The sequence below is a fragment of the Heptranchias perlo genome, chromosome 34 (assembly GCF_035084215.1).
Source record: "Heptranchias perlo isolate sHepPer1 chromosome 34, sHepPer1.hap1, whole genome shotgun sequence".
Lineage (NCBI taxonomy): Eukaryota > Metazoa > Chordata > Chondrichthyes > Hexanchiformes > Hexanchidae > Heptranchias > Heptranchias perlo.
Genome location: NC_090358.1, coordinates 3,578,324 through 3,593,865, shown reverse-complemented (window position 1 = coordinate 3,593,865; position 15,542 = coordinate 3,578,324). Strand labels below are relative to the sequence as shown.

Below are 15,542 nucleotides of genomic sequence, written 5' to 3'. Positions count from 1 at the left end.
GGGGTGCTGGCCGAGATTCCTGGGACACTGAGTTTCATCTCTCGCTCAGGACGTTTGGTTAAGTTGCGGTTTGTTGGTACTGTCCCATTAACTGAGGGAGGGGCCGGGCGTTCGCTTCTAGAGAGAGAGAGAGAAAAGTTTACACTTAACTTCTGGGAAAGAAAACGTTTAATGACAGCTCGGGGAGAAAGGAGAAAATTACCGACAACAAAAATCGTTGATTACGTCGGTGTGCTGAATAATATTTCAGCTCTGTGAGAGTGTTAGAGTGTGTCTCTGTGTGTTAGTGAGTGTGTTACTCTGTGTTAGTGAGTGTGTGTTAGTGAGTGTGTGTTACTCTGTGTTAGTGAGTGTGTGTCTCTGTGTGTTAGTGTGTGTGTTAGTGAGTGTGTGTGTTAGTGAGTGTGTGTGTCAGTGTCTCTGTGTGTTAATGTGTGCCTCTGTGTTAGTGAGTGTGTGTGTCTCTGTGTTAGTGAGTGTGTTAGTGAGTGTGTGTGTGTTAGTGAGTGTGTTAGAGTGTGTGTCTCTGTGTGTTAGTGAGTGTGTGTGTGTGTTAGAGTGTGTGTCTCTGTGTGTTAGTGAGTGCGTGTGTCTGTGTTTGTGCCTGTGTGAGGGGGGCAGGAACTGTATGCAAATAGATCGAGCCCAAAGCAGCGGATGAGAGGAGCGAGCAGTGTGTGTGTGCTCCATGACCGCGCTGGGTTGTCAGATCAGGGGGCCGTCCCAGCTCGGTCACCCCCCAATTCACCACAGATCACTGACAGAGAAAGGGAAGAAGAAAAAAAATCTCCGGCCGGATTCCTCAGTCCTTGCCTCTTCTGCACTGAGAAAGCATCGTAATTTAGTTTGGAAAGTTGTGACATGTTCCAGGATCCACCGCAGCATCGTGCTAAACTTTAAAAACAGTTTCGTGTCCAAAACAGTGAAGGCGGAAACATGCAGAGTCCATGGAGCTGGAACACTGGCAACTTTATTCAGACTCTGACAACTTTTATTGCCTTTCTGCTGACGGAAGGACTGACTGATGTCCACGGCAGGGCGCAGAAGAGGCTCAGTGGAGAAGGTACTTATTCTGTCTCTTGTTAAATGAACAATAGTCACACGCAGTAACTTTTACACATTTCCAACATTCTACTTAATATTTGGGGGAACCGTGCAGGTGTTCGCGGTGCAGTCTGCTCATCTTCCTGGACACTTTTTAAAAAAAATAGTTGCATACGATCGTTTTAAGCATTTTTAATAACGTGTTTGCAGCTAAACGACAGCTAAGTTTAGGCGCTGACCAAATCCTTTTCAAAAATCACAGCCTCTCAGGGACTCCGAACTCATTAATATATATATATATATATATGATTGACAGCGCTGTTTCCAGGTTTATTTTGTTTTCCATTTGGGGAAATTTGTCATTATGATTTTCTCAAGTGAGGACAACTTTTGACCCACTGATACATATTTTTGATGTTGCATACTTTATTTTTTGCTTAATAAACAGCTGCATTTCAAAGTTGCAACTATGCATTTGGGGCTGAATGCATTTTTGCAGTAACTTTAGATTTGATTGGCAATCAATTCGAAGATTGTATTTCCAATATATTTGAGATCAGAGTGTTTTTTTTGTGCCTTGAATTTATTTTTGACGCATGTTGATTGTTTCCTTCCCAGGACACCGTCTTCAATCTCTACCCGACCCCGAGCTGGTTCACCCGGTCAAAGTTGACCACATTGGCCGCTTCTTGTCCCACGATGTGTCGCATCAGGTGAGGCGGCTCCACCGCCGGGAGCTGGCGGCAGAAGGGGAGCCCGGCCCTGCCGTTTATTACCAGCTCTCCCACAGGGGACGCCAGCTGCATTTTAACTTGACCGTCAACCGAGCTCTCCTTGCGCCCGGCTTCGTGGCCGAGAGGCGCTATGGAGGCATGAAAGGGGCCGCCATCAGCCCCCTGAAGTTGAATAGCTGTCACTTTATAGGGAGAGTCCTGGACCAGGCAGCAGAGAGCGGGATAGCTGCCATCAGCACCTGCCATGGCATGGTAAGCACATCTGTGAACCCAAGCACATCTGTAAATAATAATTTTAAGTTGCATTGTATTTTCACACCATTCATCTAGACACTGTCCATAATAGTCAACATTTTCACCTCAACTTATATTTAGATATTCTTTAATCAATCTCAGGATGTGGGCATTACTGGCAGGACCGGCACTTATTGCCCATCCCTAATTACCCTGAGAAGGTGTTGGTGGGTCGTCTTCTCGTAACTGGTTTGCTTGATCACTGCAGAGGGCAGCTAAGAGTCAACCACATTGGTGCAGGACTGGAGTCACATATAGGCCAGACTGGCTAAGAAGGGCAGGTTTCCTTCCCTGAAGGAAATTGGTGAACCAGTTGGGTTTTTAAGACAATCCCACAGCTTCGGGGTCACTTTTAGTGGTCTGGATTACCAGTCCAGTAACATAACCACTACGCTATCGTACCCATATATATAGCATTATCCAGTGCCTTTAACTTAGAAAAATGTCCCAGAGGAGTAAGGAGAAATGAATGTTGAGCCAAAGAAGGAGCGGTTAGCAAGGGTCACCAAAAGCTTGGTCCAAGATGTGGGTTTAAGGAGCCGAGGGAGGTGGAGAGATTTAGGGTGGGAATTCCAGAGCGTGGAGCCTGGTCGGTTGAAGACACGGGCATCAATGGTGGGGCAAAGGGAGGGGGAAGGAATTATCAAGAAACCAGAAGAATGGAGAGTTTGTGAGGGGGCTTGTATGGCTGGAGGAGGATACAGAGAGGCCATGGAGGGATTTAAACACAAGGATGAGAATTTTACATTGGAGGCTTTGGGGAACTGGGAGATGATATAGGTCAGCAATGACAGAGGTGATGGCCAAATAGGAACTAGTGCAAGATATGGTACAGGGAGCAAAATTTTAGATGAGCTGATAGTTACAGAGGGTGGAGGATGGGAAGCCAGCCAGGGGAACATTGGGGCAGTTCAGTCTGGAGGTGCCAAATGCATGAATGAGCGGGAGATGGGCTGATGTAGGGGTTGAGGCAGGTGATGTAACAGATGTAGGCAGTCTTTGTGATAGAGGGTATATAGGGTCGGAAGCTCAGTTCAGAGTCAAACAGGGTGCTGAGGTCGAAAATAGTTTGGTTCAGCCTGAGGCAGTGGCCAGGGAGGGGAATGGAGTTAGTGGTGAGGATATGGAGATTATGGCATGGTTTGAAGACAATGCAATTCTTGACCCAGCAATTTATACAAGAGTTCAAATTGCTAGGTTAAGAATGAGTTGATGTTCTCAACATATGTTTAAATATAATTGGCAGATTCCTCCTGACAGGTAGCCCAGGATCTAGAGCACCAGTTGGTAAGATGGAGCAGTGTTGGCCTTTCCCTTCAAGGCCACTCCCTGTGGGGAAGAGGCGTATTCCATCCTGAGATCAAATCGAGGCTAATTGGGAGCGATGTTTCTTTAGATTGGCAGATCCTTGTAAATCCCTGGCTCTTGTCCTTTGAAAGAGGAATGGTTATCAAGGTCAGAAACACCAGCAGGAAATGACTGGCTTTCTTTCCTCTTTTCATTTAGTTTTGACACTGAAGTATGACATTTGAAGTGCAATGAACTGAAAACTTATATATAGATAGATTTGGCTTTCTGCTTTTCAGTGTTTATTTTTCCAGTTTTGTGGGGGGTTTTTTAGGTGATTTTTGTTTTTTACCTAATTCAATGTTTTAGTATTTTTTCTTCATTTATTAAAAAAAAATTAAAATCAGCTTAAAATTGGCACCAGAGATTTACCCGGAAAAGGAACACGAGCAAAATAAACCCCTTAGTCACAGGTTTCTTTGCGCAATTGTGCAGATGGGATTTTTAAAATCAGACTGATGGAGGTATGGGGAAGTCCTGATAAGGAGTTTTTGTTAATTTCACCATAACTTTTGGTGTTTTATCAGTGTTATCAATACAAATACCAATTTTGAAATTTTGCATTAGTTGGTGATTTATCAGTTTAACCTGAAAACTGAGATTGCGAAATATAGTTTATGACCAATTTTCATTTTACAATAGCTTTATGGGAAGGCAGGAGGTTAAATCCACTCTTGTGATTTGTACGACAATCGTGGACGTTCCCTTAGCCACTCCCTGGTCCAGGAACAAAACTTTATCCATTTTTTCAGTAAGATCACAAGATGGGGAAAGACATTCACCCGATCTTAGCTCACCCATTCAATTTATAGTCCTCCCTATCGTAGCATTCAACTCTTTCTTAAATAACATCTGGGCCTTTCTTGGTGTGTGTGTATGAGGGTGTATGACAGTGTGTGAGAGTGAATGTGTGTACGAGTGAATGTGTGTGCGCGAGTGAGTGTGTGTACGAGTGTGTGCGAGTGAGTGTGTGTGCGTGCGAGTGAGTATGTCTGTATGAGAATGTGTGAGTGTGAGTGAGTGAGCATGTCTGTACGAGATTGTGTGAGTGAGTGAGCATGTCTGTACGAGATTGAGTGTGAGTGAGTGAGCACGTCTGTACGAGATTGTGTGAGTGAGTGAGCATGTCTGTACGAGATTGAGTGTGAGTGAGTGAGCACGTCTGTACGAGATTGTGTGAGTGAGTGAGCACGTCTGTACGAGATTGTGTGAGTGAGTGAGCATGTCTGTACGAGATTGAGTGTGAGTGAGTGAGCACGTCTGTACGAGATTGTGTGAGTGAGTGAGCATGTCTGTACGAGATTGTGTGAGTGAGTGAGCATGTCTGTACGAGTGTGTGCGTGTGAGTATGTCTGTACGAGTGTGCGTGTGAGTATGTCTGTACGAGTGTGTGTCTGTACGAGTGTGCGTGTGAGTATGTCTGTACGAGTGTGTGTCTGTACGAGTGTGTGTGTGTGTGTGTGTGTGTGTGTGTCTGTACGAGTGTGTGTGTGAGGTGTGTGTAGCCACGGAGCAGGGGCAGGATCAGGTTCAGCTGTGATGCCCACCATAGCTGACACACACTGTGGGCTCATTAGTGAAGAGTGGCCGCTGTGCTGTGCTGGCACCAGTGGAATGAGTCAGCACCTTCAGCTGAGGGGGGAGAAAAAGGGAAGGTTAAGGGGAGATTTAACAGACGGTCAAAATCATAAAGGATTTTGATTGAGTAAATAAGGAGAAACTGTTTCCACTGGCAGGAGGGTCGGTAACCAGAGGATACAGATTTAAAGTAATTGGCAAAGGAATCAGGGGGGAGAGGAGGAGAAATTTTTTTACTCAGCGAGTTGTTATGATCTGGAATGCGCTGCCTGAAAGGGCGGTGGAAGCAGATTCAATAATAACTTTCAAAAGGGAATTGGATAAATACTTAAAAAGGATAAATTTGCAGGGCTATGGGGAAAGAATAGGGGAGTGGGACGAGTTGGATAGCTCTTTCAAAGAGCCGGCATAGGCACGATGGGCCAAATGGCCTCCTGTGTCGTATGATTCTAGATTATTAAAGATAACCAGCACAGGGGAACAACAATGGCAAATTAATCTGCCACAGGCATCAGCCAGTGTCATGGGAATGCATCAATTTTCAATGATGTCACAACATTGTTATGTCAGCAAGTGGCAGCATCTTTAATAAATGTTCCTGCCGAGATCATGGGGCTGAGACCCAATAATACAGATAGGAAGCTCTACTCAATTTAACATCGCAGATTGAATTTCCAAACCCATATTAAGGCACGAGAGCTCAGTGTATACCCGGTACACGAAAAGTTAAATACTATTCAGAAATTTACACCCACAAATAAACACAGCACAGCCTTGAGCTGTGTCGTATTTCCTGCACTTAAATACTTAATTTATTACAAACAGCAATGATTCAACAAGTGACCTAATTCATTTCATTTAAAGGCTTAAAGCACTTTCATGCAGTTAAAACATACCTTCTCGATTTAGAACCAGCTTAATTTCAATTGTAATTTATTTTGAGCACTTGCAGATGTAAACGTCATTAGCTGAGAGAAATGTAACAAAAAATAGCTCGGTGTTACCAGAGATCTATATTTACCGGATAGATTTCAAATCCAGGCCAATTCTTACAGCTGATGGACTTTAGGCACAGATTCACTCTGCAGCATGTACTAAATATAGCTGAAACAAACATGGAAAATACACAGCAGGTCTTCCAGTACCTGGAAGAAATGGGCTCATGACATCAGAACTGGGCAGTTATACCTATCAGGAAAGATTGAGCAGGCTGGGGCTGTTGTAAAGACAAGGCTGATTGTGAAAGAGATTTGATAGGGTAGACATAGAGAAGGTGTTTCCACTTGTGGGGGAGACCAGAACTAGGGGCCATAAATATAAGGTAGTCACTAACCAATCCAATAGGGAATTCAGGAGAAACTCAGAGAGTGGTTAGAATGTGGAACTCGCTACCACAAGGAATAGTTGAGGCGAATAACATAGATACATTTAAGGGGAAGCTAGACAAACACATGAGGGAGAAAGGAATAGAAGGATATGCTGATAGGGTTAGGTGAAGAGGGGTGGGAGTAGGCTGGTGTGGAGCATAAACACCAGCACGGATCAGTTGGGCCGAATGGCCTGTTACTGTGTTATACATTCTGTGTAATTCTATGTATGTTTCGGATGAGAATCCTTCACCAAAACTCACATGGATATACAGGAGATTTCCCCCGTTAAGGGCTGACCAAAGTAAAGTGAGAACTCTTTTATCTTTCCAGTCCCTTTTCCCAGCCTCGCTGAGATGAGCTTTGTACACTGTCCAGCACTTTCCATCTCCTTCTAGCATTTTAAAATCTCTTATTATATTACTAGGCTTTTAAATCTATCGGCTGCCTCTTGGTGACTGGAGAAACTTGGGCTTTTCGCTTTGATAGGAGGTAACATAAGGGACTCTTATAAAGGTATATACTGAAAATTAAGGAGTCAGACACAGATTCAAACTAGAATTTGACAAATTTAGGACTGATATCAGGGACTACTTCTTTACACTAGGGTTGCCAACTATCCAGGATTGCCTGGAGTCTCCAGGAATTAATGATTAATCTCCTGGACATGGCTGTGAGCAGCCCAAGGAGAGAAATCCTTAAAATAAATTATGTGTCTTTTTCATTTTCTTTGAACAGTTTAGTTTATTAGTTATAAAAGTATTGGAGATGTGGAAAAAGTCTGTTTGCCTGGGTGGGGTGGTTGGAGATGGGAGGTCATGTGATGAAAGCTCCAGGAATACATCCAACCAGAGTTGGCAACACTACTTCACACAAATAGCGATCAACACCTGGAATGGACTCCCAAGTTAGAATAGTGGAGGCAAAAACTATGGAACTGTATAGGAAAAAATTGGATGGTGCAATGGGTGCAGTAGGATCTTTTTGAATGAATGAACTAAGGTAGGCTCAGTGGTCTTTTTCACCCACATTTATGTCACGTGTCAGCCGCGGCTCTGTGGGTAGCACTCTTGTCTCTGAGTCAGAATGTTGTGGGTTGAAGTTCCACTCCAGAGACTTGAGCAGTACTGAGGGAGTGCTGCAGTGTCAGAGGAGCCGTCTTTCAGATGAGACGTTGAACTGAGGCCCTGTCTGCCCATCTCAGGTGCACGTAAAAGATCCAATGGCACTATTTGAAGAAATGTAATGAATCTTACAACACCAGGTTATAGTGCATATTAAGCCACAAGTGATTTTCAGATAAAACTGTTGGACTATAACCTGGTGTTGTAAGATTCCTTACATTTGTCCACCCCAGTCCATCACCGGCATCTCCACATCATGACTATTTGAAGAAGAGCAGGAGAGTTCTCCCCGGTGTCCTGTCCAATATTTATCCCTGAAACATCATCACTAAAACAGATTATCTGGTCATTATCACTATGATGTTTGTGGGATCTTGCTGTGTGCAAATTGGATGCTGTGTTTCCTACATTACAACAGTGACTACACTTCAAAAGTAGATCATTGGCTATAAAGCGCTTTGGGACATCCTGAGGTTGTGAAAGGTGCTATAGAAATGCAAGTTCTGTGAGAAGTAGTCAGCTTATTTTTCACTCTTGACCTAGCAGCTGCTGTTCTGTTCTCCCCTCCCCTCTTTATTTGAGTCCATCCTGTAAAGGGGCTCCTGCAGCCTGTACCACTTCCAACAAAGGGCTCCCACCCTGTTTTTTTTGTTTCTTTTTCAGAAGCTGACAGCGTGTCTGTGTATTTCCACAGCTTTCTATATTTATTTCAAATCTGCAACTTTGTTTTATTTCCTTTTTGCATTTAACGGTTGAAACAGTTGGCGATATCTCCATTGTACTAGTTGTGAGGAATGAAGATTATCTTGCCCAGTGTTACTTTAATATGCACAGAGTGCATTTCAGAACCTACTCCAGTCTGAATCTTAAGCAGTCTGCAGCCACTGAACCAATTATGGCTCCAACAGAAATCTTGGAGCATTGTTGAACTGGCTCCAGCTCAGTAAAATGTGTCTTTGGAGCCAATAAGCTTGCCTTGTGTTTCGAGTTTAAGTCAGGCTGACACCTGCACTCTTTCTTGTGAGCCAAACAAGCAGTAATTGGACGTGATTTGATTTGCAGTACAAATAGCCAATTACTGTGTGATGCTAAGAATCAGCTGAAGTGGCACTGGTGTCTGGCTTAATTTACCAGATTAAAAAGGAAAGAAAGAATGTGCATTTATATAGCGCCTTTCACGACTGCAGGATGTCCCAAAGTGCTTTACAGCCAATGAGGAACTTTTTAAGTGTAGTCAGTGTTGCAGTGTAGGAAACGTGGCTGCCAATTTGCGCACAGCAAGATCCCACGAACAGCAACGAGGTAAAGACCAGTTTTAGTGATGTTGATTGAGGGATAAATATAGACGAGGACATCGGGGAGAATTCCTCTGCTCCTCTTGGAAACAGTACCGTGGGATCTTTTACGCCCACCTGCGAGGGCAGACGGGGCCTCGGTTTAACGTCTCATCCGTAAGACAGCACCTCCGACAAATCCATTAAATCTGAGGGCAGAGCTGGGAAAGCAGGAACTGAGAGCTGGAGTAATTGTGCCCATATTGTTCCTCAGCCCCATTAAGCCCTCAGATTTAAAATATTTAAATGAGCCCATGGCATAATTCTGTGCTTTATGTGCTGGATTTGATCTTTTTCCCCTGGGCCCATTTACAGTGGGATCAAGGGAACCTCTAAAAGGTTAAGGGCTCTTAAAATGCCACATGCATTGTTTTCAGTAACTTTTTTAGTTCTGTATCGTTCTTAATTAGTGTTTTTTTTCCATATTTCTGAAATTTTTATGAATTACTTTTGAACGAAAATTCTCAGGCCATTTTTTCTATTCCTTTTCAGGTAAGTGTTAATATGCAAGAGGCCGGAATTGGAGGAACGGAGAGATCGCGGAGGGTTGTAGGGCTGGAGGAGGTTACAGAGCTAGGGAGGGGTGTAGGGCTGGAGGAGGTTCCAGAGATAGGGAGGGGTGTAGGGCTGGAGGAGATTACAGAGATAGGGAGGGGTGTAGGGCTGGAGGAGATTACAGCGATAGGGAGGGGTGTAGGGCTGGAGGAGATTACAGAGATAGGGAGGGGTGTAGGGCTGGAGGAGATTAGAGATGGGGAGGGGGGCAGGGGCATGGAGGGATTTGAAAAGAAGGATGAGAATTTTAAAATGGAGGCATTGCTGGACCGGGAGCCAATGTAGGTCAGTGAGCACAGGGGTGATAGGTGAACGTGACTTGGTGTTAATATCAAAGTAACACAGCAGCCAAAGCACATTCCTGCTGTATGCGTCAAATTGGCTCAGTGGGAAGTGCTTTTCTCCTTTTAAGTCTGATGGTCATGGGTTCGAGCCCCACTTCAGGCCTTGAACTTCTATTTAAGACTGATACTCAAGGGGAGCACTGCATTGTTAGACAATGCTGTCCTCTGGATGAGGTGTTGAGCCCAGGTCCTGTTCCGCCTCTTCTGGTGTGAAAAGATCCCACAGCTCCATTTGAAGAGAGTTCCCCTGGTGTCTTGGCCAACATTTCTCGTTTAACAATGACCTCCAAAAATGGATAAATTGGTCTTTTGTCTCATTGTCTTTTCTGGATTTTGCTGTGTGTAAAGTAGCTGTTGTGTTTGGCTGCAGAGGTCACTGCGTTTGTATGTCAATATATGTGAGGCACTTAGTGACGTGAGTACTATGTAAATGCAAATTGTTTTTTCTCTTTTACATGAAACCCTTTGTCCTAGATATCTGGATACCATACTCGAGTCACACTCAGTGCAATACTGAGGGAGTGCTGCATTCACAGAGGTGCTGTATTTTATATGAGACATTAAACCAAGGCCCGTCTGTATGTTTTGGTAGTTCAGGTGGATGTTAAAAATCCCATCCCACTATTTGAAGAACACCAAATTCTCTTCTTGTCCTCACCAACCAGTCCTCTCTTCCTCGACCAACACCATAGGAACAGGTGTAGGCCATTCAGCCCCTCGAACCTGTTCTGCCATTCAGTTAGATCATGGCTGATCTGTATCTTAACTCCATCTACCTGCCTTGGTTATGCAACCCTTAATACCCTTGCCTAACAAAAACTTATCAATCTCGGTTTTGAAATTTTCAATTGGCCCCCAGCCTCAACAACTCAAACCAAAATCAGATGAAATGGTCGTAGCTGTATGTGGGATCTTGCTGTCTGTATTAACTGCATAAACAACAGTCACTGCACTTTAAAGTAAGTCATTCACTATATTGCCCAGCTCTGTGGGAAGGTGCTATGTAAAGACGGGACCTTATCTGAAAGTCTTCATTTGTGCTTTCAGACAGGTGTCTTCCGTTTGTCAGATCAAGATTACTTCATTGAACCGTTAGAGGGACGCCGCTGGGCTGAATCCGCGACGCAGCCACATGTTATTTACAAACGGCACGCTCCGGATATGGAGGGGTTGCAGGATCCCCACTGGCTCGATGAATTGATGGAGAGGACAAAGAACAACAGCCCCGAAGAGAATGGAACCTGCGGTGTGTCGGGTAAGCTCGCTTCCACCGTCCGAGTTGTTCCGAGTTTCCCCAGCGGAATGATTTACTCGTGTACCCTGTCAAGCTTGAGGCAAAGAAAATCCTGTGTGAAGGTTGGACGTTGAGAATGTAGCTGTTGTCTATTCTCATTAGGTGCTTTCATGTTACAAGACTGCAGCTGACAGCAATCACACAGTTTCCTGCTCTCGGCTGCACTCTTCAATATTAACTGTTATTCCAACAGCAGTGATGATTCCCCCATTTCACGGGTTGCCCAATCTGCCGCCAGTACAACTGCCCGCGTTGACCTGCTAAACGCACCGGGCTGGTTTAGCGCATCGGCACGATTATGTCATAGAATCTTACAGCACAGAAGGAGGCCATTCGGCCCATCATGCCTGTGCCGGCTCTTTGAAAGTGTTATCTAATTAGTCTCACTCCCCCTGCTTTTTTCCCATAGCCCTGCAAATTTTTCCCTTTTCAAGTATTTATCCAATTCCCTTTTGGAAGTTATTATTGAATCTGCTTCCACCGCCCTTTCAGGCAGTGCATTCCAGATCATAACAACTCGCTGCGTAAAAATAATTCTCCTCATCTCCCCTCTGGTTCTTTTGCCAATTATCTTAAATCTGTGTCCTCTGGTTACCGACCCTCCTGCCAGTGGAAATGGTTTCTCCTGATCTACTCTATCAAAACTCTTCATAATTGTGAACGCCTCTATTAAATCTCCCATTAATTTTCTCTGCTTTAAGGAGAACAACACCAGTCTCTCTAGTCTTTCCATGTAACTGAAGGCCCTCATGATGCAAACGAGCACGGTGTTGCACGCGACTGGCTCATGCTTAAATCTTCTGGCCCACACCTGCTTGCGGTTGTGTCATGTTGTAGTGGCCTTAGCTTGCCCTTTGAACTGGTTTCTGATGGGACCTACTTGGAGACCAGAAGAAGACGGCTGTACCAATGGGGGACTGAAGCCCGAGGAAGTGGCTCTCTGCAGACTGGAGCAAAGGGAAGGTATAATATGGGGCACTTTTCATGAGTGCAGGTAGTCTCGCCCACCAGAGCATACTGGCACAGTGTCCAGATTTCTGCTGTGTGCTGCCAACAAGAGGATCTCCCCACTGGCAGCAGAGACTCTTAAAACTGCCCCTAATCTGAAAGCAGCTGTTGTATTTTGGGAATATGCCCAGTGTGTTTAGCAGGTGACTTTGGACCAATGATTCCCAAAGCTCTCCAGCACTGGGGTTTTCCTCGGGTCGTGTCTGGGTCTGTTGTAGACTAATTGATGGGGATTGATTGCTGTGATTAGTCAACATCTCCCTTAACGTTGTATCGTGCAAGTACCAGGATAGTAGAAGGGGAACTAAATAGACGCTGGTCTTCTTGCGTCTAGCAATTCTTATGTTCCTAGAGAGCCGGTGCAGACTCGATGGGCTGAATGGCCTCCTTCCACGCTGTAACCTTTCTATGATTCTATGGGGTGGTGGAGTCGTTTATCATCTTTAGGACCTGGGATTTCATCCAAATCGTGGAACGAAAGTTTCCTTGGTGTGAAATGAGTTTGGGTCATCTCAATCCAACTGGACCTTTAGAGTACTCAAACCACAATATTAATATTTAAAAACAAATAATTTGCCTGATGTGTTTAGCTTTTCACTGCCACAACTGGGCTAAATCCTAAGCTTTTGCATTGTGTCACTGTACAAGCGATATGCAAAAGACATTTGTACGTCAACTTGTTTTCATCTGCTTTCTGCTGCTTTAATCCCATTGACCCGGACGATGCAAAAACAGCCTGGCTCCCAAACAAAGGCAGCATCGAACTACACGCAGTGTGAAATCAAATTGAATTAAACCCTGAGTTAGTTGGGAAGTTATTCTCACCACTGGGAAGAAGCAGGGGTTTCAGCCTCACTTACTACATATCCACTATTTACATTCTGACTGCTGCTCCCTGTCCTGTAATACTCACTTTTTCTAACTGCTGGCCCGCTCCCTCTGGCCCGCTCCCTCTGGCCCGCTCCCTCTGGCCCGCTCCCTCTGGCCCGCTCCCTCTGGCCCGCTCCCTCTGGCCCGCTCCCTCTGGCCCGCTCCCTCTGGCCCGCTCCCTCTGGCCCGCTCCCTCTGACCCGCTCCCTCTGACCCCCTGCGCCTGTTTCTTTAACTTTCGACTATGTCCTACATGTCAGGATGTGAAAATCGCATTTTCTTTCTGTAACCTTCGCGTGCTTTTTATCCTTTTTCTTGCGTGCCAGCACTCGCCTCTTTGTTTAATTCCCTACATTCTTTTATTGAGATCCAAGTAAACTTTACACTAATATTAACATCTTCAGTAAGACCGAGCCAAGGTTTGGTGAATGGGGGTGGGAAGTATCATTTCAACATGATAAAAATATTACTTACCATCCCATAGGTATACAGATTCCTCCCATATATGAGTCATACCTATACTTTTGTAATTGGGTTAGGATCGTAGGAACAGGAGGAGGCCGTTCAGCCCCTTGAATCTGTTCCACCCTTCAATTAGATCACGACTGATCTGTATTTCAACTCCACTTACCCGCCTTGGTTCCATAACCCTTAATACCCTCGCCTAACAAAAATCGATCAATCTCAGTTTTGAAATTTTCAATTGACCCCCAGCCTCAACAGCTTTTATGGGGGAGAGAGTTCCAGATTTCCACTCCCCTTTGTGTGAAGAAGTGTTTCCTGACATCACCCCTGAACGGCCTAGCTCTAATTTTAAGGTTATTCCCCCTTGTTTTGGACTCCCTCACCAAAGGAATATAGTTTCTCTCTACCTACCCTATCAACTCCTTTAATCAAAACACTTCAATTAGATCACCCCTTAATCTTCTACATTCAAGGGAATACAAGCCTAGTCTGTGCAACCTGTCCTCATAATTTAACCCTTTTAGCCCTGGTATCAGTCTGGTGAATCTGTGCTGTACTCCCTCAAAGGCCAATATATCCTTCCTCAGGTGCGATGCCCAGAATTGACCGCAGGACTCCAGTAAAAGTTATAGAAATCTCATTTAAAGAGCTGAAAGAAGGTGAGCAGTTACATTCACCGTATTTTATCATCATACACAGGTTGCCTTGATTTCCCCTCTGATGTATATTGCATTGATATAACCTTGCCTTTGGAGGCAGTGCTGCGACACTAAATGGGACTGTGCAACTGCCCCCGGAGGCACAAAGGACCATTTCACGAGATAGGTTTCCACAGCCAATATGCTACTCCATGCAAACTGAACCGCTGGCCATCATGTTTTAATAGAGCCATAGAGGTTTACAGCACAGATGGAGGCCGTTTGGCCCATCGTGCCTGTACTGCCTCATTGCTAGAGCAATCCAAACCTAATCCTACTGCCCTGTAGATGTAGGGAAGATTTTTCCGCTTGTGGAAGAGTCCAAAACTAGGGTCCATAAATGTAAGCTAGCCACTAATAAGTCCAATAAAGAATTCAGAAGACACTTCTTTACCCAGAGAGTGGTTACAGTATGGAACTCGCTACAACATGGAGTTGTTGAGGCGAATAGCATAGATGCCTTTAAGAGGCAGCTAGATAAACACACGAGTGTGAAAGGAATAGAAGGATATGTTGAAGGTTAGATGAAGTAAGGAGAGAGGAGGCTCGTGTGGAGCATAAACACCGACGTAGACACAGAATGGCCTGTTTCTGTGCTGTAAATTCTATGCAATTCTATGTTCTTGCCCCATAGCCCTGTATCATCATCTACTTCAAATGTTTATCTAATTTAACCGTAAAGATGCACTGGTCTCTACCTCAACCACTCCCTGTGGTGAAGAATTTCTTGCTGCAGCAATCCTCGTGCAATAAAAATTCTGCTAACGTCTTTCCTCACTCTCGTGGTGGTAATTTTAAATTGCAGTCCTTTCGTTACTGACTGCCCAGCCGGATGAAATAGTCCCCCACCATTCTCTCTGTCAGGTGTAGCTGGTACAAGCCAAGAATGAGAATTTCACATGTCTGGCCTGTGCAGATTCTCATCCCCACTCAAGGCCGGCTTTTATTGCCTATCCCTAGTTGCCCTGTGCAACTGAGTGGCTTGCTAGGCCACTTCAGAGGGCAGTTAAGAGTCAACCACCTTGGTGTGAGCCACATATAGGCCCAGACCAGTAAGGACAGCAGGTTTCCTTCCCTAAAGGACGTTCGTGAACCAGTTGGGTTTTTACAACAAAAATCCGACAGCTTCATAATCACTTTTGCTGATACTAGTTTTTTTTATTTACAATTTTTTTTCAACTGAATTCAAATTCTCAAACTGCCATGGGGAGGATTTGAACTCACGTTCTCTGGATTATTAGTCTAAGCTTCTGAATTATTAATCCAGTAACGTAACTACTACATTACTGCACCCGTAGTGTGAACAGGACAGATTAGGAGCACCGCCCCCACCCCCTCAATTGAGGTGATCGTACCAGTGAAAAGTAGGCCAGAAATGTCAATAAGTGGAAATAAGAAAGCCAGTCTCGCTGATGGGTCAAGAGTTAAGATCGCTACCTCTGGCTCATCCAGCCCAGGAAGGCCTCCGCTTTCATACCTGATCTCT

The 15,542-nt window shown here is 44.7% G+C and overlaps 1 protein-coding gene across 2 annotated transcripts in view; it reads left to right on the top strand.

The window, feature by feature from the left end:
* The first annotated feature begins 548 nt into the window (after window positions 1-548).
* LOC137301714 (A disintegrin and metalloproteinase with thrombospondin motifs 7-like) overlaps window positions 549-15,542 on the top strand; it is a 162,414-nt gene continuing 147,420 nt past the window's right edge. Inside the window, exons 1-3 of one of the 2 annotated variants that reach the window (XM_067971298.1) lie at window positions 549-1,063; window positions 1,663-2,030; window positions 10,769-10,976. In XM_067971298.1, the coding sequence (XP_067827399.1) occupies window positions 937-1,063; window positions 1,663-2,030; window positions 10,769-10,976 (703 nt within the window). In that variant the 5' untranslated portion in view covers window positions 549-936. The remainder of the gene's footprint in view (window positions 1,064-1,662; window positions 2,031-10,768; window positions 10,977-15,542) is intronic. The other variant, XM_067971297.1, reaches the window with a different exon arrangement.